Consider the following 22,358-nt stretch of genomic DNA (forward strand, 5'->3'; position numbering starts at 1 on the left):
TCTCTAATTTCCTTCTCTTGTAGGATGCTAGAAAAGCATGTGCAGATGCCACCCTGGCTCAGGTAAGAATTTCAGAGTTTAACAGGAATTAAGAAAATTTGTCTACTTTACAAAATTAAAATGCTATGTCAGAAGGTGAATGCAAGTGAATCTGGTTTTGCCTCCTGCAGCATTTTTTTTATTTTGCCTTTGGGTGTTTTCTTCCAGAAATAAGTACATGTTTGTCCAGTTCCTGAGGGCAGAGGCCTTGAGCAGTGATTTCTTTGAGTGACTCAGGGCACATTTCTGCTGCTTAATGGAAAATAATGCTTTGCCCTGGAGCTGGGAGCAATACTGTTGTTACCCTGATAATCAGAACCATAAGGCCTGCTGAGGTTAAACTGCTTCAACGTCTGCCACATTTATCTGTGCAGGAGGAGAAAAGCCAGATCAAAGGTCTGAAATCCTAGAAGTCTAAGAAGATATGACCTAAACAAAACAATTTCTGGGAGTGTTTATAAATGCAATAAGCCGCTTGTGTCGTGCGATAAAGACACGCTGCTTAAAATGACATAACAGGTGAATGGGCAGTTAAAAATCAGTCAATATTGAGAATTTGTGACTGTGTATGAGATGTGACTCCTGAACAGTGAAGGGGAAAACTCAGTGTGTGACATTCTCCTGTTTCAGATCACAGCCAATATCGACCCAGTGGGGAGAATCCAGATGCGCACTAGGAGAACACTCCGGGGACACCTGGCCAAAATTTATGCAATGCACTGGGGGACTGATTCCAGGTGGGTACAAAACTGGCTCGTGTGGAGCTCTCTAGAAAGTTGAGTGCACAGGCCTTGGGACCACGTGGAGTTAATAATTTTGAGAGAACTTGGACAACCGAGGGAAGTCAGAAACACTGAATGCCCAATTTTCCTCCATATTTTTGTAATTGAAGTCTACATTTGATGCCAAAATCCCAGTCCTCATGTACTTGCCTGAAAAATATAGTAGTGGTACCACATGAATTCTGAGGAACTGTGGAAATAGAGTAGATGCCATTATCAGTTGTCTTTTTTTCCCTTTCCTGTTAACTACTGGTTCATTTAAAGAGAAACTAAATGCCCCTGGTATCAGCTGCTTTCATTCTCTTTTCTTTACAATGTTCATCACAAAGGTGTTCCTTGGCTGCCCACAATGATTGTGTTTCCCTCCTGTTTCATTTTTAGGCTTCTAGTTAGTGCCTCCCAGGATGGCAAACTTATAATTTGGGACAGCTATACTACAAACAAGGTAAGGCCCGCTGATCCATTGCTGTGTAATTCAGGTGTGAATTCATCAGAAAGAAGTGTTGCTCATCATCATTTTGGCTCTATTGCTTTTCTAGTCCTAAGTTCAAAATTTGGATTTTTCAAAACCATTAATGAAGTTGTGTGTAAAGAACTCAGCAGTGTGTTCAGTGTGTGAAAATGTGCACCACAAATGGGGAAGAAGGAAAGACTTCCTTCTAAAGAATGTTTTGATTTATTTTGAAAATGATTACCAGAGAGCAGGCAGTGATGAGCATCTTGCACCAGAAGGGGCAGAGATTTCAGCATAGCCAGATGAATTTGTTGTCTGCAGTGAAGTCCTGAAAGACCTGACATGTTCTAATGAGTCATCACTTCGTGGCTGGAATCACTTCGAGGCAGTTCAGGACTACTTTTACTTTCATTTGATGCTGATCATGGCCACTGTTACAGGGCTGCCAACAATTCCCATGTAGCCCCTTGTGGTTAAGCTGACAGAGCTGCTTGAGTCTCATGCATGGAACTGGCTTTATTCTGAATAAATTTTCCTTACTTAGCTGCTCATAGCATTAAAATCAGTGTTACCAGTGCACTGGAGCAAGTGGCATCACTTGACTAAAAAGTTAATTTAATATGGTTTGCAAATTAAAAATAAACCCTTTCTTTTTTACCTCCATCCTCATCCTCTGACCTCAGCCTGCAGGTAAATGTCATCTAAATTACTGTGGCTGCTGTAGGATGGTGAAATCATCACTGCATCCCATGATTTCTGTATTGCTACCTTCAATTCTTAATTCATCAATGCTAATTAATCCATGCAATATTCTTCTGGCAGTTCCAGCACACACTGGAAGTAACACAGTGTTGTCATCAATTTGATCTTTGCCTAATGATAAAATAAAATGGCTCAAAGTGAATATTCCAAAGTGTTCCTTGGTAGAAGACTTCCAAAAATGAACTGGTTGTGGTTTTAAGACAGGATTGGGGTTTTTTAAACTGCTCTTTGCTGCAGGGTCACTGATTCCTGGCTGTTCCTCTGCTTCTAAGGAAAATTTGCCTTAAGAAATTCAGGCATATTGTTAATATTGTATGAAATATCACCACGTGTCTAAGGGCACCAGCCCTTTCCCAAAGACTTTATGAACAAATTTAAGGGATGAACACAACGAGTTAACAAGAAAGAACAGGTTTAGCTTCTATAATTATCTAAAAAAAGTTCTTTGAGCACAGAATGACAAGGAAACATGGGGTAGTTATTTAAATGTGAAGCTTGATTGCTTGCAGTGGGTTTCCAAAGAAGGATTTAAATGGCAGTGGAAGCAGCGATTTCCTTACTTGTTCATTCACAGCATCTAAGCCTGGAATTGGCAGTTTTGCTGACTGTGCTTGGAAGTCAATATTTTCCTGAACCTATAATAAACCAATAGTAATCAGAGCACTGAAGTGAAATAATACACTTTGGACCAAAATTGCTGATGAAACTGGATTCAGGAAGAGCAAATCTGAGGTTTTATTACGTCACTACTCGTTCTGACGCGCTTCATATGCAAGTTACCCTCAAAATAGTTTTGATACTCAAACAGCTGTTTTATTCTTGCTTCTCTGCCAAAAACATGATGCCTGTCTTGAGAGACAGGTGAGAAACTTCCTTTTGGTGCATCACTGAGCGCAGTTTTTGCAGCTGAAGTCCATCTCTGTGTCTGTTTCAGGTGCATGCGATCCCCCTGCGCTCCTCCTGGGTCATGACTTGTGCATATGCTCCCTCTGGGAATTACGTGGCTTGTGGTGGGCTCGACAACATCTGCTCCATTTATAACTTGAAAACTCGTGAAGGGAATGTCCGTGTCAGCCGTGAGCTCGCTGGGCACACAGGTGAGTGCTGCTCAGGGTTACCTCAGCACAGTGAAGGTGAAAAAAAAAAAATTCCTTTAAATATAACTTCCCAATAATAATATAAAAAAATTCCTATAAAAAACATGGCTAGGCACACAGGTGAGTGCTGCTCAGAGTTACCTCAGCACAGTGAAGATTTTAAAAAAATAATTTAAATACAATTCCCTAATACTGAGCTACTTCTTTCCTATTAAAAAAATCACTGGGCACACAGGTGAGTGCTGCTCAGAGTTACCTTAGCACAGTGAAGATGAAAAAAAAAAAATCCTTTAAATATAACTCCCCAATAATAATATCCTTCTTTCATATAAACAAATTTACTGGGCACACAGGTCAGTGCTGCTCAGAGTTATCTCAGCACAGTGAAAATTTAAAAAAAAAATCCTTTAAGTATAATTCCCTAATAATGATCTACTTCTTTCCTCTAGCAGGACCTTAGCTGCACACTGCTTTTTACATAGTTTTTCTGCCATAAAATTGAACAAAAACTTACAGCTGGAAGTTGATGTTTTCATATTTTCTGCTGTAGTTTGAATTCCGTGCTTTGTGAAATGGAGGTGGTTGGCAGGCAGGCTGATTCTGTAATCAGAGTGGTTCCACTGATGGTTTGGCAGATGAGATTTCAGGAGAAAAGATGCTTCAGAGCATTCAGATGAAATTCTTTGATGCCACTGTTGGGAAAGATCCAAAGTGCATGCTCAGATCTTTGTACTGACCAGGAATGCAGTTTATTTTTCCTCAGTGGTTGTCTGATACACTCAAGGCCATCAGCATTTGTTGCTGCTGGATGCAGTGACTCTGGGATCCACTTAGAAAGTTGAGTGTGTGCAGTACAGGCTCACTTGGATCCTGCCCAGCTTGGCCAGTGGATTCCACATTTCTGTCCCCCTTCCTCTGCTTGGGTTGAGGTGGTCACTAAAGAACCAAACCCCATCTTGTCCAAAACTGTGGTTTCCTACACAAAAATCATCTGTTGCATTTTAGGCTTTTAGTGTTCCTTGCTGCAGCTTCAGGAGAGGAGGAAGCAGCTTATTAGCAAACCAATTTGCCTTTGAAGGGTAATCTCTGGCCTTATTTGTGCACCTTTTACTCTGTTTCCAGGCTACTTGTCCTGCTGTCGTTTCCTGGATGATAATCAGATCGTCACCAGCTCTGGCGACACCACTTGGTAAGTTGGGACACGGGGACAGCACTGTCAGGAAAGGCTTTTCTCATCCATTTCCTGTGCCTGAAGGAAGCTTTGTCCTTCACAAACTTCATCATCACCCACAAGACTGTAATGATACTGCTCAAATGTCATTTTTTGCTGGTAATTTCAACTCTGTGAGCTTTGGCTGTTTCCTGGTGCCCATATTCTGGAGAGACTGACCTAATTCTGTGTTAAAATATGTTCTGGGAATTTTTTTCTTAATGTAACTATTTGGCTTTCAAAAATAGCTGTATTAGACTAATGATTTTCCTCAAAACTCTTTTTACATTCAGTATTTATTACTTAAAAAGTCATGTTTGGTTATTTCTAATACAGAATGTAGTTAATGTTGTTATTCAGAAGAGCTCCTAGAAAATATTCTCCAGTGACAATAGCTGGGTTTTTTGAGGAGAATGTAGGTGTGTATCTTCATAAATACTGCCTTCTGAACTAAAAAAGGCCTCCATCTTTTTTTCATAGATTTTTCTATTATATCTATTTCTTAAAAGCATTTTAATTCTCCCAACAGCAGCACTTGGAGCAAAGGTTGTCTAATAAATACCTGTCCTACACAATGCCAGTCTCTTTGAATGCCTGTTTATTAACCCAGTGATTCTGAGTAGCTATGGAATATATATGGGATTAAAACTAAAAATGTTTCTAAATATTTGTTGGTGTTTAGAGAACCCAAAAAACTATAACAAAATGAGAGGATTTGTAGAAATGATGCTCTTTGTAAGAGAATAGAGCTGCTTCAGGAGTTCTCTAGTAATTCTGCAGCTGTCCTTGACATCACCTCAGCTCAGCCAAGCCTCAAAGGACTTTATCAAAGTACAGGCATCTCTTGTTTGCCTGATTTGAACCTGCTGCTGATGGCTCTGGTTTGCTGAGAAATTACAGAAATTAAAAATCCCGACTTCCTAAAGTGTTTAGGCCTCTTCTTAAGGAGGTGATAGCATTCTTTCATCCTTTTATACTCTTAATTATCACTGTAGTAGTGATTTGGCTGACTTGCAACTTGAAGATCAGACATAATTCACAAAGTTACTCATCCTCTGTGAGTTTATAAAAATGAGAAATGCTGGCTCAGCTTTTGCTGTAGCCTTACCACTGCTGCTTTAAATGGAGCTGTGGTAGTACTGGATAACAACCCTGACAGAGAACTTTGGGATGAACAACCCTCAGTACCAGTCATCAGTTTTTTCCACTGTTTTTCAATTTAAAACCCCTCGATGTTTTAAAATAAGGATAGCTTTAAGGTGTTTTATGCACAATTAATCTGCAACAGCCATATAGTGTGACCAAAAATGTTTATTTCTATTGTCAGTATTGTTAATACTTGGAGTTTTACTTCAGCAGTGATAGAAAGACCTTCTGAAGTGCTGATTTTTGCCTCTTTTAATTATTCTTTCCAGTGCTCTCTGGGACATAGAAACTGGTCAGCAGACAACCACATTTACTGGGCACACTGGAGATGTGATGAGTTTGTCCCTTGCCCCCGATGCCCGGTGTTTTGTTTCTGGTGCCTGTGATGCCTCTGCCAAACTGTGGGATGTTAGAGAAGGAATGTGCCGGCAAACCTTCACCGGCCACGAGTCCGACATCAACGCCATCTGTGTATGTAGCTGCTTCATCCAGCATCTTGTATTTCTCTGCTCTCAGCTCTTTAGCATGATGAAGTATTTTCAGTTGGTTTTTTTTTAAAATAAGTTTGTAGAGCTGAGAGAATTTCCGTAAACTTGTGGTGAATGGAAATTGGGTGTTCATGAATTTCTTGAGGTTTGCCAAGTGTGGAGAGGTGCAGCCTCTTGTTTGCTGTGCTCTGGTGTGAAAAATCTGAACCCATTTGTGTTGTTTTTCCTCCCCCATGAAGTTCTTCCCCAAATCTGAACCCATTTTTGGTTTTTTTTTCCTCCCCATGAAGTTCTTCCCCAACGGCAACGCCTTTGCCACGGGCTCGGACGATGCCACGTGCCGGCTCTTCGACCTGCGGGCTGACCAGGAGCTGATGGTTTATTCCCATGACAACATCATCTGTGGCATCACCTCTGTAGCATTTTCCAAGAGTGGCCGCCTGCTCCTAGCTGGGTATGATGACTTCAACTGCAACGTGTGGGACACGCTGAAAGCCGATAGAGCAGGTAAATAAATGGCTTTGGAAATATTGGGAACTCAGTGGGGACATTTTATTGCAGTCCCCACCCCTGGAGATGTTCAAGGAATGCCTGGATGTGCTCTGGAGCAGTCACAGGTTGGACTTGGTGGCCTTTTCCAGCCTCTGATTCTGTGATACTGAATGTGTGAATTGAGTCTCATGCCCAGATCTGTCAGCACTCTCTGTCTCAGCTTCAGAACTCTGAAAACTTCTTTAGGCTGCCCAGTGATGGTACAAATCCATTGGAATCCTGCTCAAGGATGGATGCTTGAGAACAGGAACACTGCCATAAAAAACAAGGGCTTGGGGTGGAGGGATATTCTTTTTTAGACTTTATGGCTTTGTTTATGCATTAACTATTCAAAGCAATTCAACATTAATGTTGCTATTTATACACAAGAATTTTTTTCCTGGTATTTGTAGCAGTAGTTGTAGAGACAACCAGCAAAACAACAGAGACTGTGGAGTTTATCTTTTGAGGGAACAAACATGAAATTCATGGTCCAAAGATGAAGAGAATTTAACTTACAGTTCTTTAAAATGAAAACTTTTGTTGGAAAAAAGGTATAAATTAGGCTACAGATGTTTCATTACTCTCATCAGAATAGGAGATGAGAAAAATACTCTGCCTATTGTTCCAAATCTTCAGATTGCTGAGCAGATTTGGCACTTCTGATTCTGTTAAATACTTCTATATTTTCTGATATTGACACTTCTGTATTAAACACCTTTGTGGCTCTGTGTGCAGTACAAGTATTTAAGACTTTTTGGTGCTGATTGTGTTTTACTAAATTGCAGCACTTCCTATTGCTTGTGAGGGAATGAGGAGAGTCCTGTGAGCACTCTAATTCATGTAGAAAGATTAATTTCAAGTCCATCAAGAATATCTTGGCTCAGTGCTGTGGACTGGAAAGCTTGAACATAATTAGGTTTTCTTTTTACCTCCTTGAAACTGTTAAATTAAAGTGGATAGAGGAAAATGTTGTCTCCCTTAATTTTTCTGTTTAGTGTCTCAATTCTTTCATTTAATGGTGCTAAAATTGAATTGTATTAGATCTCCATATTGACAAATAGATTGTATGGAGGAGTCTGTCTTGTGAATGTAGTAGGAGAAAATTGGATGAAAAATAGAGTTCATAACGTAATTCAGTTTAACTTCCGGTTCTAAAAGAAAATTTTTTACAAATGTAAAAAATTTGTAAAATTTAACTGATCTTTATCACTATGATGAGGAGCAAAAGCTGTGCAGTGCATGGTTATGGTGACATTGTCAGAATCTTCACTTCACGAGTCATGGGAGATCAATAAAGGTCATAGTATGGGGATTGTACAAGGAAAATTTTTGAGTAATGCATTTACTGAATTACCTCCTTGAGAACCCACCCAGCTCTGTCTCGAGTCTGTGCTTGTAAAACCAAAAGCGTTTAAAAATTCCAGCTGTGTTTGTTCAGGATTTTTGACTCTAGAGCTTGGCTAATCCAAAGGTGCTGTGGCGTAGCTTGAACAGCCAGGAAATCACCAAACAATACAATTTCTTTGTTCCATTTCCCATTTCTAGGTGTCCTTGCTGGTCACGATAACCGTGTCAGTTGCTTAGGTGTGACTGATGATGGCATGGCAGTGGCAACAGGGTCATGGGACAGCTTCCTCAAGATCTGGAACTGAAGTAGGTGAGTCCCCAGCTCATTAAGGCTTCTTTGGGGTCCAGAATGCTTTTTGCCAGCAGTGCTGTTACTTGGTGCTGATCATTCAGCTTAGGAAAGCAGAGAGGAGCAAACCTGAGCAGTTGGGGGGTTTAGATGACCATTATTTTAATGTATGCACTGACACTTTTTTCTGGTGGCCTATTTTTAACTTCTCTCTTTAAGTAGTCTCCTGTGTGGGTTTTTGAGTAAATGAATGTCCTTGGGGAAGGGGTGGGGGGATAATACCTGCATGTGTCAGTGGTGGGGACAGCAGAACTTGCCACTTGTTTGCAGTTTCTCAAAGTGCAACTCTCACCAGATGTTTCTGTGTGCCAGAAGAGCAGCGGACTCCACGACTGGAAGAAGTTTCCAACGGTTGAAAATTAAAAACGATAGCATATCCAATCCAACCATACTAACTTGGACCCCCATCCTCCCCAACTTCAAAGGGCAAGATCTTTTCCGTCTCCTGTTGCTGAAATGAAGAGCACAATTACCTTTCCAAGAAGAATTTCTGTGTTGTAAGCAAAATGAAATTGTGCATTCCTTTTGGGACCATTTTTTTTGTCTTGAGAATTTAAAAAACAAATGAAACACTATCATAAAAAGCATGACCAGAAAATAAACTTGAGCATAATTGTGAAACAGTTAGCTTTCACTGTAGTTTCCAAGTTGAAGTTAAGGACTTTATCTCACACACTTGCAAATTTTAAAGTCATGTTTGTAGCAGGATTTTTTTCAAGTTTCCTTTTTAAATACATTTCCTTATGTATTTAATTGAGCAAAACAAGGGAGTCCTAGCCCAGAGCACCTGGGGGTTGTTAACGCTGTAAATTTAGTCCCTAATTTTTTTTATTTTTATTTTCTAGTATCACTGATAATTGTTGCACAAAACTTGGCATATATAGGATAATGTTAAGCAGTAAGGTAACCAAGCACATGCTGTAAAAGGTAATGAATGCTTGTTTAAAGAATCCTTTCACCTTTTATGGATTACAAATGCAATCCTTGGTCCCTCCTGCCCCCCCCTTTTTTCACCACACTGATTTTTTTAATCTGTTTTGGTTTGTCCACTTGGAAGGGCAGTTTATATATCCTAACACTATCCTATAAGTCTCAACAACCAGGAATCTCTGTTTTCAAAAGAGACCTATCCTACACTTGGGTATTGAGTCAATTCTTTGTGTATGAAATGATGTACAAATCAATGTTTTGAAAATAATGATCTTGAACTTTCTAAGTTAAACAGAAAAAAAAAAACCTTTTTTGATTGTTTGCCATATTGGGTGGGTTTACTCTTAGAATCGCATGCTGTAGAAATGCTAAAAAGTGCATATTGGACTAAGTCCTTAGATGTTTTTTCTTTGAAGAAATAACCTGTTTAAAAACTGTAACCATTGTCGCTGTATTCATTTATTGTTGCTACTCTGTGCATAAATCTATGAAGAACTCCAGTAAAAAGCTATGCACGTTTTGGAGTAGCGTGATAAGTCACTTTTTTTTTAAGAAAAAAAAAAAAAAAGAAACAGCCTGTTCAAACAATCGCTGTCAAAGATTCTGGGGTGTGGGAGGAGGGAACCTAGACCATCTTCTTTATAAATCAGTTCCTCACAGCCAGTTCCTCTTGCAGGATGAGTCCTTTGCATCTGATCAGAGTCATTTTTGTAATGAGCAGATTTTCCTGGCTTTCTTTTCAAATAAAATGTTAAAAGCAGCAGTGTTTGGACAGCAGATTGTTCTGTTAAACTTTCCTATCTTCTCACTGTATCCAGAAATGCTCCTTCCTAGCAGCAGTAGTAGCTTTTCTCCATTTTGTTTTTTCTGCAACATTCTGTACAAAAATGTGCTGTAATTGTGCGTTAGGCCTGGATTTGGCATAAAAGATGAGTTCCCTCTTACTCTCTTTCATGAAACTACTCTGTAGAGCTTTCTCCACGCCCTGTATCCCTCTTCACCTTTTGTATTTAATTTTAAAGTCAGTGTACTTCAAGAAAGCTGGATGCAAGATAGATACTATATTAAAATGTAATGTTATTTAAGATGTAATAAAGCAGTTTGACATGAGTTTGGACTGATCTGTTTTGCAGCTTATTGTTCAACATGCAGAACGTCTTCTGAGTGGTGAAATGAACACACAGGAGGAGGGAATGCTGTCCCCAGAGAAATGGTTTGGTGTTTTTAAATGCTTAATGGTCAGTTATTGGGCAGAGTATGCACTCAGCTCTGAATTCAGAGAGCCTGTGAGGCTCATGAGGTGCACATCACAAAAATGCTTTGTCCTGTAAGAGTGGAGCACCTGAAATAGGATATCAAAGCAAAATGCTAAGTAACTTCTTTTAAAACTTTTGTGTCCTTTAATAGGAAAAGAATTGAGTGGAACATCTTTGTGTTCCTGCCACGTGAGGATCTGGCCACAGCAGCTCTGTTGGCACTGGTAGATTGACAGGGTAAGAAGTCATTTTCATGCTCAGTAAGAACAAAGTCTCCATGAGGCAGAATTTTTATCTTTTTTAAGAATGATTTTATACCCAGAGAAGCAGATTACTGAAACGAGGTGTTAAAAAGCAGTTGGTTCAACAATTTGGTAGTGATTGACTGGAGGGTTTTGTGGTTTTAGTGGGTGTAAAGTCCCATCTCTTGTTCTGACCTAAACAAAAATGAATTTTCCCCTCATTTCACATCAACCAAGAGAAATTCCAAGGCTATGGCCTGGTCTCATACCAAACATGGGAATTCTCAGCCTCAGTGGAGGGGTTTTTAAAAGCTGGGAGTATGGAAAATCCAATGGTGACATTATTTAACCAGCAGCCATTACCTGACTGAGCACTGGGCTTTTGGGCTGCACAAGTCTGGTAAGTAGCTCATGGCTGGAAATGCTTCAGTTTGGGAATTCAGATTCAGTGGTTTCCTATTCCAAATGCTGTAGCTGTGGGGTGTCCACTCAGGTGGAATACTTTTATTCCAAAGGATGTTTCATGTGTGATTCTGTCTGGTCTGTAATAAAATCAATGATCTGTCTTACCTTCCCTAATCTCAATCCATGTGTTAAATTTCTGTGTCCTGCCTGTGCTGGCAACAAAACTCCTGCCAAGACAGTGACTTGTGTCAGGAGGCTGATCTGATGTGCAGCCCCTTGGGATTTTTTTGAAATGCAAACAGTTGCAGTTGCCTCTTACTGCTCATATTTTTGTGTTGAAAATGAAATTTTATTTGATTTAAACATCTGTCATTGTGTATTTTGGTTATTCAGAGAGCTGCTACTGGAGGGAAATGGGTGTGCAAAGGGAGCAGCTCTGAACTCTTGAGTCTGGGCCAAAACTTTTGAATGCCTTTAATTTTAGGATATACCCAAATCAAAATTAATTATGTAATCTTACCTACAAGCTCCTCCTGTGGGCTTTGAAAAGATTCTGAGTTGGAGACAGTTGTGGGATGTGGTTCCAAAGAGCAGATTCCCTCAGCTGCTGGTGAATTTCTGCTGCTAATTTCTTATTTCTGGTTCAGATTCCATGACCTGAGAACACAAATCTGTGAGAATGGGATTGGAATCCTCTCATGGAGTTTCAGGGAAGGGGTGAAGGAAGAGAGAACAGATTAACAGATTTCTCAGTCCCAGGACCCTGAGTGAAGACCTTTAGCATTTTTTGTGCCCCTCAAGGCCTTTAATTTCTTCATGAATTAAATAAAAGATCTGAGGTTCTACTACTAGCAGAAAAAAAATTGAGTTGGGCATTCTGCCTTTTGACCATAAAGTCCCCTGGAGTGTTTTAAATCAGCTGTGAAACACACTTAAAATGACTGACTGAATCATGCCCTATAGGAGCTAAAAATAGAATAATCTGGTTTCTGGGAAGTGGCAGAGTAAATAAAGAATAATAAAACCTGTCACTCGTGCTGAGCTCTGTGCGCCTTGGTCTGCAGCAAGGCAGGATCCTGTGAGGTTTTATGATTAACACTTTTTAGTGTAGGTGTAACCATGAATTCAGATTGGAGGGGAAAGAATAAAAGAAGCGGCTTGATGAACAAGTTCTAACAGCAGCTGGCTATTTTTGCATGGTGCTGTTCTCCTTTTCTTCTCTTCATGTAATTTCTGAGAGTCTGCCTCTGCTTTAACCATCAGGCCACTCAATAATGAATTGTTCTCTTTACATTGCATTCCAACGTGTAAGAATTCTCCCGAAGTATGTGGAAAGTAGAATTTGTTCTGTTTCAGGGTTGTATAAGGAAGTTTTGCAAAATGAAACCCAGATTTCAGTTTCCAGGCTGCATTCCCTGCCCCTGCTGCTGGGAACGGCCCTGGCACATGGCAGTTCCCAGAGGTGGCAGCAGACATCTGCTCTCCTGCAGCCCTCAGATGTGTTCTTTCCTTGCTGATTTAAACATCGTTGCTTTGGTCCCTTTTACCTGATGAATTTAAAATTCCTGCTCTGTTTCCTGCTCTTTTTCTGACCACTCCTGAGTGCTGTTCTGTCCTCAGTGCCCTTCTGAGCCTGAGCTGCTGCTCAGTGGGAATCCCTCACCCCTCCCTGGGGCTGGGAGAACCAGGGCTTTGAGCCCGACCTGCCTGGCTGCTGCTCCAGCCTAAACTGCCCGGGTTAAAGCCTCTCTGCAGGAAACGCTGCCGGGACAATCTGCAGTTCCCATTTCCTGGCAGGAGATGGAACATGACTGGCACATTCCTGGCCTGGCCACAGGGCCACAGTTGGAGCTGGACTCTGCCTGCTCAGTCTGTAACCTGACAAGTGAAATCTTCCCTCACAAAAGAATTTTTTCCTGTAGCCCTCGCTCTGTGGGTTAAATCAATTCAGTACAAGCAGGAAACCTTCAAATATTGATCAGTTTTGAGGTCCCAGATCAGGAGATGCTGTTTCCTTTTGGTAATCTGGGTTTATTCAAAGAAACTTCATTAAAGGAAAGCCAAGTTGAATCATTCTGACACTGCTCAGCTTTTTCTTCTTATATCAATACTGAAGAGTCTCCAATGAGTATTTTTAAATAAGGGATAGTAACTGCATTGCTAGAATTATTCAGTATTTCACTTAGCTGGGAAAACCAGGAGCCATAGAAATGTGAATAAAACCGGAGTGAACTTCTCATTGTTTACAGAGCTGGCTGCTCCAAACTCGCCCTTTAGGAATACAGGCCCTCCTCAATACTCATTCAAGTAATTCCTGGCTTGACCCAAGACAATTTTGTCATAAAATAGAACAAAGAGAATCTTCCTGCTTTAATTATTCATAAGCCATTTGCTCTGGCTGAGTGCAGCGAGATGTGATTGACCCTGAGAGGGAATCGTCTGGGGAGCTGGAAGTGCAAAATGAAAAGTTTATTTGATGTAACAGATTTTTAAATGGCAAATAGATGAGGGAGGGGGGGAAAGTCTGTTTAAAAGGATGGGAAAAAGAGAAGTCTGTTAAGAAGGAGCTGAAGATGGGAAAATGCTGAGTTCCCAGGACCGTTGTGTGGAAGCACAGACAGTGCAGCTCCATCTGGTGGTACAAAGCCCATGAAAGGGACGGTCAGTGCAGGGAAAAAACGTGTGTGACAGAGCAGCCTGTGCTGGGTTTGGCTGCAGTTCGTGTTCCTGCACATGGAACCCCTCCTCCCTGCGTCTCCAGGGTCCATTGACTGCGCTCAGATTTTTCCATAAGGCTTTACAAACAAAACAAGCTTTTCCCGATGTTTACTTCTGGAGGGATTTTCTTTCCCAGTGTTTTATGTAAAAACCTCAGCTGGTGGAGTTGGAGAGGTTAAAAAATGAGCCAGAATTAACTGGAGCAGGAGTTCTTGGACAACTTTAAATCCAGGTCTTATTTAGAAAGGATTCCCTGCATTTCTCTCCAGCCCCTCTCCCCCAGTATTCCTGAATTCCCTCTGACATTTTTTGCCACGCTCTGTCACAGCCCTGATGAGAATCCCTGCTCTTTTCAGCCTCCCTCCTCTCCTTTAGGTAGGAATGGGGACCTGGAGTCGCTAATTAAGATATTTTGATTGGCAGGGTGCTCATGCTGATCTCAGCCTGGTGCTCTGTGCTGTGGCAGGGAAGTCCCTCTGCAGTGGAAATTTGGATTTTGCTGTCACACACACTCCTGCTGCACCTGAGAGAGCCATCACACACATTCCAAACCCTCATTTATAAAAGCAAACATATTTAAGATGTATAGAATTCTAATATTTAGGGTTTATTTTTTGTTTTCTCTTTTGCACAATCAGGGTTGCTGTTGAGTGAGAAGCAGTAGGCAGCAGCAGCTCCTTTCCTACCCTGGCTGGTGCTTGGCAGGGTGAGTCATCCTGGAAAACACGTAACTGCATATATTTATCTCAACTTCCATTGATTTTTCACCAGAGTTCCTTATCTTTGCTTTACTGATTTACTTTCTGGGATATTATAAACAAAACTGAAAGAAGGTCCAATGGGAGTAATGATGTCTGATCCTTGGCTCCCTGGAGCTGCTGCTTAATCCAATGGGAAAAAGCAGACAGGATTTAGAGTGAATGGGAGACAACATCTGACATTTAAAATTACTCAAGATTTGTAACTCTGAGTTATTTTGTTCTGCATTCTCTTTCACACAGAAGGTGCTCAGAATTCCCTGTTAGTACCTGAGGGTCTTTCACTTCACCTTAGGAAGCCAAAGTTCATTCCCCCCTTCTGCCAACAGGAAAAAAGAAATGACAGTGGATGGTGTTAGCTGGAGTTGGAGGCATCCCCTCCTGGAATCACTGAAAATTCAGCCTCACACTGATTGTTGTTTTTCTTACGTTTAAGAATTTAACAATTCCACCCTGAAAGCAACAAAAAGCAGGTGAGGAGAGGAGTTGTGAGACACTGAGCTCTTCAGAGCAGCAGTTCCACCTTCCCTCTGGCCCCTCCAGGTTTTTTTTTCAGAGCCCAGGAGCTGTTAACTGCTAAAATAGCTGCTGTTCTTTGCCTGGTGGGGATCTGAGCCTTGAATGAACAATAAGTATTCAGGGAGTGACAGCTCTGGGAGTGATGGACACCAGTTTGCACTAATGAGAGATCTGGGAGCTTTGCCAAGGATGACTGCATCACTTAATTGAACAATTCTATATTTCATCTGCCTCTTGCATCAGACGTGTGTTTAACCCACTGCCTTCTGAAATCCTGGCAAATCTTGGCCCAGGTGACAGAGTTGCCCAGGGAATGAGCTCTGAGTGAACTCTTAAGGAAATCCAGAGACCAAAGAACCTTCAGCACGGAGAAAAATGAATGAGATTCATTGGGCCAGGCTGGTGTCTGTCAGTGGCAGCTCTAAAAAGTGATGTTGGAATTAAAAAATGATCCTTTTGAGCCATTCTATCTCCCTCCCTCCTCCCAAGGCTTATTTCAATCAAGTGATAGCATCAGCTGTGGTGGCAGGAAATGGAGCAATTACAGATAGACCTCAAGGAACAGCTTATCAGACCTGAAGGTTAAACTTTCACAAGCAAAAGGATCATTCCTGCTCTTTGAAGCCTGTCACTGTTCTACCCACCAAGAGTAACTTAACCAGAAATACCAGATGGGAGCCTTTGACCTCAGCTCTGATCTGAAAGTGAAAGCTCCTCATCGAGTAGTAGAGCTTGAATTAACAGGGCTAATTTATCTTTCTCCACTAAAGAAAATAAATCCAAACTCTTGGGCCTGTTTTGTGGTGTGTCAGCTGTATTCACCTTTGGAGTCCAAATTATCCAGTCAGGTCTTGGCACTTGAACCAGCCCCATCAATTAAAATCTGATGCATTCTGGATGGGAAACAGGCAGTTAAGGTTAGTGGTACTTCTGCCAAGAACTCCCAAACCCTGCTGTCCTCCTGTTGGTTCTGAATAGCTGAACTTATTTATATACTATTTCTAGTGCCTCACTGTTTATATTTTGAATGGGAAGCAGCAGCACTGGCAATATTTGCTTTTCCTGGGTGAGGTGGTGTGCAAAGAAGCCTCTTTACCTCAACCAATTTCTTATTTTTTTAAAGAATTCCAGTAATTGCTAAACCTGTACGTGCCCATTTGAACCCCTTTGATAAAGCAAAGCCTCCATGTCTGTCCAGCTAAAAAGGCAAAACCTCCCAAAGCATCTCACCACATTCCTGTAGCTGTAATACATTTGGGTGTGAGCCAGAGACAGCACAAATATTCTTAATTTTACAGTTTATCCTCATAGAGATCATCTCAGGGGTTGTGTCTGGCCAAGTTTTCATGGGACATCCTCTGCATTTTCAGCACAGGGATTTTTAAGCCAGTTTCTCCTCCTTAGTGCTGGCTTTTTGGGGGTGGTTGAGAGGATTTTATCCTGTGCAGTGTGAACACCCAGCCCTGTGGAGGGAGGCCAGACCATAAAATAATTGTCTGGGCTCTTTGAAAAATTACATAACTGGGCAACAGCATCGCATGGGAAAGCGCCTTGGATCTTCCCCCCTTCTCCCTCCTTTTCCATGTCACAAAGCCAGAAACTTCCATCATTAATGCAGAGCTGTTCAGGGCCCAGGTGCTGCTGAACTGAATTTTGTGTCCCAGCCTTGCAGGAGAGCTCAAATCCAGCCTGGGCATCCTGAGCAGGGCCTGTGCATTAAGCACTAACTCACAGCAATTATTTAGGAGCTTTCCTTGCATGAGTGATCAGGTGCTGTGAACATCAAATGCTGCTTTTCCCAGGCTTTTTTATGACATTTGGGGGCCTCTAGTCATAACTATGTAATTAACAGTCAGCTTAATTATATCAAAATAATTCGATTTCTGGTCGTTTACGTTGAAATTTTTGGGCTCAGTGGGATGTTTTACACCATGTGCTTGAATTTCCTGATTTTATAAAAAGAAAGAAATATGAGGTGTAGGGAACAAAGTCCTAAAGTTCATCAGAAGCTTTTTCGCTGTGGATTTTGCCCCGTGCTGGGACATTTTTAATAACACAGAACAGATGCTGCTCATCGATAACCGATCAATAACTGCTGATTTGGACTCCTTTGGCAAGGTATCTTCCCATGAGGAGCGTGAAAACCGCACCAAATCCGCTGTGGTGCTGGATAATGGAACAAAAATCTCCTTTTTTTTCTGGAAAACGTGTCCCTGAGAGAGAAAACCGGGATGCGGCTTCTGCTGCCACCTGGTGCTGACGCCCAGTTTGGCCGGGGAACTGTTCCCGGTGATCCACGAGGCAAATTTAAGGGTCTTTCTCAACATCCAAGGGTAAATAAGACACCAAAATATAGGCTGGAAAAATACAGGCGATAATATGAATATAAAGATATATATATAATATAGGATAAATTGAATATATGGCGCTGGTTCTAGGGGATTTGTGGGGTGTGGAGTAGCTTTATCAAAGTAGTTCCATCAAAGAGGCCACTTTGATGGAACAGAGTGAGCAAACACCATTAATTTCCCCAAGAAATTATTTATAACAGCAAAGATGCCCCCCCAGAGCACGTTGTATTTCAGTAGTTTGGGGATGGACAGTTGTTCCTGTCAGGGAATTGTTACAGACAATATTTCTGTTAAATTTGTAAAGCACGTCCTGCCACATCTTCCTGGCTCTTTTAGGTTCACAGGGTGAAATGTGAATTTTCTGCACTCATTTATAGACATGAAGTCCGACGAGGAGGATTCGGTCCTTCAGTACTAAAATCTTTACAGCCAATGTGTAGAGGAGTCACAAACTCAATTTTTTGTGTGTTCCAAACAGATATAAAAACGACCTGCAGGGAATTGTCTGGGAAAGACAAAACTGAGCTGACCTGGCTGTGCTCTCACAGAGGTGATGGGAACAGCGTTACTGAGCTCAGGGGAAAAGTTCATCTTTGCTGTTTAAAACCTTCTGAGCTTGATTAAAACCCTCTGAGCTTAATTAAAACGCTGGGCCAGGAGCTTTGCCTGATGGCAGAGGCAGCAGAGGGCACTGCTGCTGTTTTTACAACAGCTCCTCCCTGGTTTCCAGGATTTCAGAGAAACACAGAACAGCTTCAGGTCATCGAGTCCAACTCCAGGACACCCCAAGAACCTCCCAGCTCTCTGGGGGATTTGGAGCAGGTTTTTTAGGGCTGTGATGAGAAGCTCCCAGCTCTGTGTGGGGTTTGGAGCAGGTTTAGGACTGTGATGAGAAGCTCCCAGCTCTCGGGGGGGGGGGGTTGGAACAGGGTTTAGGGCTGTGATGAGAAGCTCCCAGCTCTGTGTGGGGTTTTGGAGCAGGGTTCAGGGCTGTGATGAGAAGCTCCCAGCCCTGTGTGGAGTTTGGGGCTGTGATGAGAAGCTCCCAGCTCTCTGGGGGTTTGGGGCAGGATTTTTAGGGCTGGGATGAGAAGCTCCCAGCCCTGTGTGGGGTTTGGAGCAGGTTTAGGGCTGGGATGAGAAGCTCCCAGCTCTGTGTGGGGTTTGGAGCAGGTTTAGGGCTGGGATGAGAAGCTCCCAGCTCTCTGGGGGGGTTTGGAGCAGGTTTAGGGCTGTGATGAGAAGCTCCTAGCCCTGTGTGGGGTTTGGAGCAGGTTTAGGGCTGGGATGAGAAGCTCCCAGCTCTGTGTGGGGTTTGGAGCAGGTTTAGGGCTGGGATGAGAAGCTCCCAGCTCTCTGGGGGGGTTTGGAGCAGGTTTTTTAGGGCTGTGATGAGAAGCTCCTAGCCCTGTGTGGGGTTTGGAGCAGGTTTAGGGCTGTGATGAGAAGCTCCCATCTCTGTATGGGGTTTGGAGCAGGATTTTTAGGGCTGTGATGAGAAGCTCCCAGCTTTGTGGGGGGTTTGGAGCAGGTTTTTTAGGGCTGTGATGAGAAGCTCCCAGCTCTCTGGGGGGTTGGAGCAGGTCTAGGGCTGTGATGAGCAGTCTGTCCCACAATCAGGGTGTCCCTGCCCTGGGGACAGAGGGGTGACCCTGTGTGTGCCATGGCTTGAGCATCTGTGCCCTGAGGGGTGACTGCACATGACATGGACGTGACAGGGATAAAGCCGAGCCTGAGGAATGTGTGACCCCCTCAGGGATCCCCCGGTCCTGTTTTCCTGTGGCTGGGAGTTGGTCAGGCACGGATTTGCAAACGTGACGTTGCTGACCTGGTTGCTGGGCGTTTTCTTTCACAACAGGTGGATGCTCAGGGACAAAACAGGAAGAGGAAACAGGATTCGGGATCAGCCTCCGTGCCTGGGAGTCTCTGATGGTGAGGAGGGAGCGCTGTCAGCGGCGGGAATGATGGAAAGTTTGTTCTCCGGCAGTACAGGGAGAAATTGGAAATTGCAGGAAACTAAAAGGTATCTGCTGGGTTCAGGAAAAGAAGAGTTGTTAAGGAAGGGGAATGAGGTGGAGGCAGGTCTGCTGGGAGAGGGCAATGTGCAAATGTGTTATTTTGGATGATACTTGGAGTATTTTTGGCAGTTTTTAAAAATATCTGCCTGGCCACAGAATTAGGAGCATCATCTGTGAATGAAGAGAGAAGGTAAATGAGTGTCTGAGTACAGTGAGTAACCATGAGAACAAACCAGTCCTACTAGGCTGCTGCTTTTCTTTCTGGTACTTTTTCTAACAAAATGTTTTGGGGAAAAGAGAGGCTTCACTGGGGGCCACAGTTACTCTCAGCCCTCTGTCTGAGGCAGCAGGACCAGTAATTTTACCCAGGCTATTGTAAATGCAGGTGCAGAGCCTCCTGAGTGTGTCATTCTTTCATCTGAAAAATTACCCTGCTCTTTTCTATGAAGAAAAAGGATCATTTAACTACAGTGCAGGATGTTCTTTTAATATGGGGTGTTGGGGAGGTATGTTTCCTTTTGTGCAGAGGCAAAAGGATATCCGCATCACCTTTCTGAGAATTAGAACAAAGGGGGTGAATGGGAAGGGTTTCAAATGCATCTGTGATCTGAGCATCTGCAAAATACAAGGGAGTTGAATACATGAAAAGAAGAAGTTAATAATGCCGGGCTATAGAGAATTCTGATGCAAATGAACCAGAAGTTGGCAGAGACCAGTCTCTTTTCATTTCTGTTTTTGACAGTCACAAGAGTGTGATGTAAGGCTCATATTCAGATCCTACCTTGTGCTGAAGCTTCTGGATTCCAGACTGATTTCCTCTGCAATTGTGTTGTTCTGATTATATCAACTGTTTTGCTGTTTCTGTTTTCACAATTAGATTTAATTTTTCCCTTTGCAGAGACTTTTTCCAAGCCTTAACTCTGTCTGTTCAAGTCCACATTGTGTTGGCACTGGCCTTAGTTTGACTCTCCTCTTGGTGAAAAACTCCATCTGATCTTCATCAGCAAATTGAATTCAGGCACTTACTTTGGAAGATCTTTCATCAAGATTTCAGGTTTCTCAACAAGAAAACTAATTTTTTTTTTTTAAGTGTCCTGGTAATATCAAATCACTGGTCAGAATTCTCTCTTGTGCTATCAAAGAACTCCCAGGGCAGCACAAGCCTGAAGCTCGAGGGAATAAAGAGCCTCAGTTACAAGAGGATGAGCAGCTTTTTTAATCCCTGGACTGTTTTGTGAGGGGTTTAACCAGTGTTTAATACAAGGGTGGAGTGTTTGATAAGCCAACGGCTGCAACAGAGCAGAGCCACTCAGTGAGGTGATGTCAGTGACTTTGCTGACTGGGGACAACAAAACTCTTGAACTTAAAACTGCAGAGTCTTAGGGCTGCAAGGAGATTTTTGGTAATGACCAAGCTGCAAATTGGCTCCCTGGTGGCTCTGAGAGCAGAAATTGCTGTTAACTCCTGGTGAATTAACAAGGATCAGCCTCCCTGCAGGATGGATGTGTTTGCAGTGCTCCAAGGATTCTGGTACCTACTGAGCAGCTGGTTTGGGATGAGGTTTTGCTGTGGCAGTCTAGGAAAAAAAGAATGAGCCCCCCACTATCTTTATTCCCTTTGGAACAAGAACATGGTATTTCACACCTGTGCAGAGCCTGCAGTGATAATCCTTTCCCTGGCCAGTAACAAAAACAGGGTTTAGCCATTTCATTTTCCTGTCACCTGTTGAGCTTGTGCCTGTTGCTGTTTCGGCCCATTCCTTAATTCCCATTCCAGGGAGATTACAGCCAGCTGCCAGTGCCTGGTCACACTTGATAACAAAGAGGAATCCAGTGCAGAGGAACCATCTCACTCTGTCTGTCACTCCTCAGGATGTTTTCAAAGCCTGGGCAGTTATGAAAGCTGGTGACCCAACTTCCTCCCTTCTTACAACAGGGTGTTTATCTGGCTCAACTTAGGTGACTTCTGGCAAGGAAAGGCCCCAGAACAACCAGTCCCCCCCTATCAAGGGCCAGCTGGTAGTTGGAGTGGCAATTCCAGTATCTTTGAGCAGTTTGTGATGGTGTTGGGGTGTGTTCTGTTGATAGTCCAGGGCATAGAAACAAGCTCCTTTCCTTGAAGTGCTGAGAGCTGGAGTTGTGTGAGGAATTCTGACATCTCTCCTGTGTTCCTGCCATAAATGCTGGAAGCACTGGTGGCTTGTGGGCAGGAAGCAACTGCAGTTCCCAGACATCCCCAAAGCAAAGGTATTTTATAGAAAACTAAGAAGTTTTCTCCATAGTTCCCTTCAGCCTCTCCACTCAGAATTGCAGACAATGTTGACTTGCCAGTGTGGAAATTTAGCCAAAGTTTTAAGAGGTGTTTGACTTTAAAGGGATCCTATAAAAACCAGAATTAATTCTTCTGGGCTGTACATCTCACTGGTAACTTAAAATCCAGTGCTGCAGGACTGTGCTTACAGAAGCATTTGGAAAACTGAAGCAACCAGAAGCTTTTAATTTTTCCAGTTCATCAAGCTGCTTTCCTAAAAAAGAGTCGAGGTCTGCTGTGAACCAAGGTTCTTCCTCAAAAGAACCACCAGTTTTCCTGGGAACGGTGAAATGGTGTGATATGTAAACCAATTTTTTAAAATATTTTTATTTACAAGTGGAACACTTCTGAACACTTCTGGGGTGCATGCAACAACGCATTTCCTGCGTCAGGGAGATTACAGTCTCGACAAGGTTGATAAAGAGGAAATTAATTGTTTTTATCTGTTTTAAAGGCAGAAAAGCACACTCCATTAGTCACTCAGGGAGACACAGGGCACCTCCCAAACACCCCAAGCTGATTCTCAAATCTCTCTCCTCCACGTGCTGCTTTGAGACAGGAGGTAAGTCCTGGCTGCATATTTTAATATTCCTCTTCATGTTTTATTTTTCAAAATCTCTCCATTTCTTTCACCTAACTTTCC

The 22,358-nt window shown here is 42.5% G+C and overlaps 1 protein-coding gene across 12 annotated transcripts in view; it reads left to right on the plus strand.

Moving 5' to 3' along the window:
• Window positions 1–10,248, plus strand: part of GNB1 (G protein subunit beta 1) — a 35,359-nt gene extending 25,111 nt beyond the window's left edge. For 8 of the 12 annotated variants that reach the window (XM_083876704.1, XM_083876706.1, XM_083876699.1 and 5 more), the window contains 9 exons: window positions 24–62; window positions 670–776; window positions 1,203–1,266; window positions 2,972–3,134; window positions 4,257–4,323; window positions 5,760–5,961; window positions 6,269–6,485; window positions 8,058–8,169; window positions 8,504–10,248. In XM_083876704.1, coding sequence (XP_083732830.1) covers window positions 24–62; window positions 670–776; window positions 1,203–1,266; window positions 2,972–3,134; window positions 4,257–4,323; window positions 5,760–5,961; window positions 6,269–6,485; window positions 8,058–8,164 — 966 coding nt within the window. In that variant the 3' untranslated portion in view covers window positions 8,165–8,169; window positions 8,504–10,248. The remainder of the gene's footprint in view (window positions 1–23; window positions 63–669; window positions 777–1,202; window positions 1,267–2,971; window positions 3,135–4,256; window positions 4,324–5,759; window positions 5,962–6,268; window positions 6,486–8,057; window positions 8,170–8,503) is intronic. The other 4 variants (XM_083876700.1, XM_083876702.1, XM_083876709.1 and 1 more) reach the window with 4 other exon arrangements.
• Window positions 10,249–22,358: the final 12,110 nt, after the last annotated feature.

This window comes from Zosterops lateralis (genome assembly GCF_965231275.1).
Source record: "Zosterops lateralis genome assembly, chromosome: 22".
NCBI lineage: Eukaryota > Metazoa > Chordata > Aves > Passeriformes > Zosteropidae > Zosterops > Zosterops lateralis.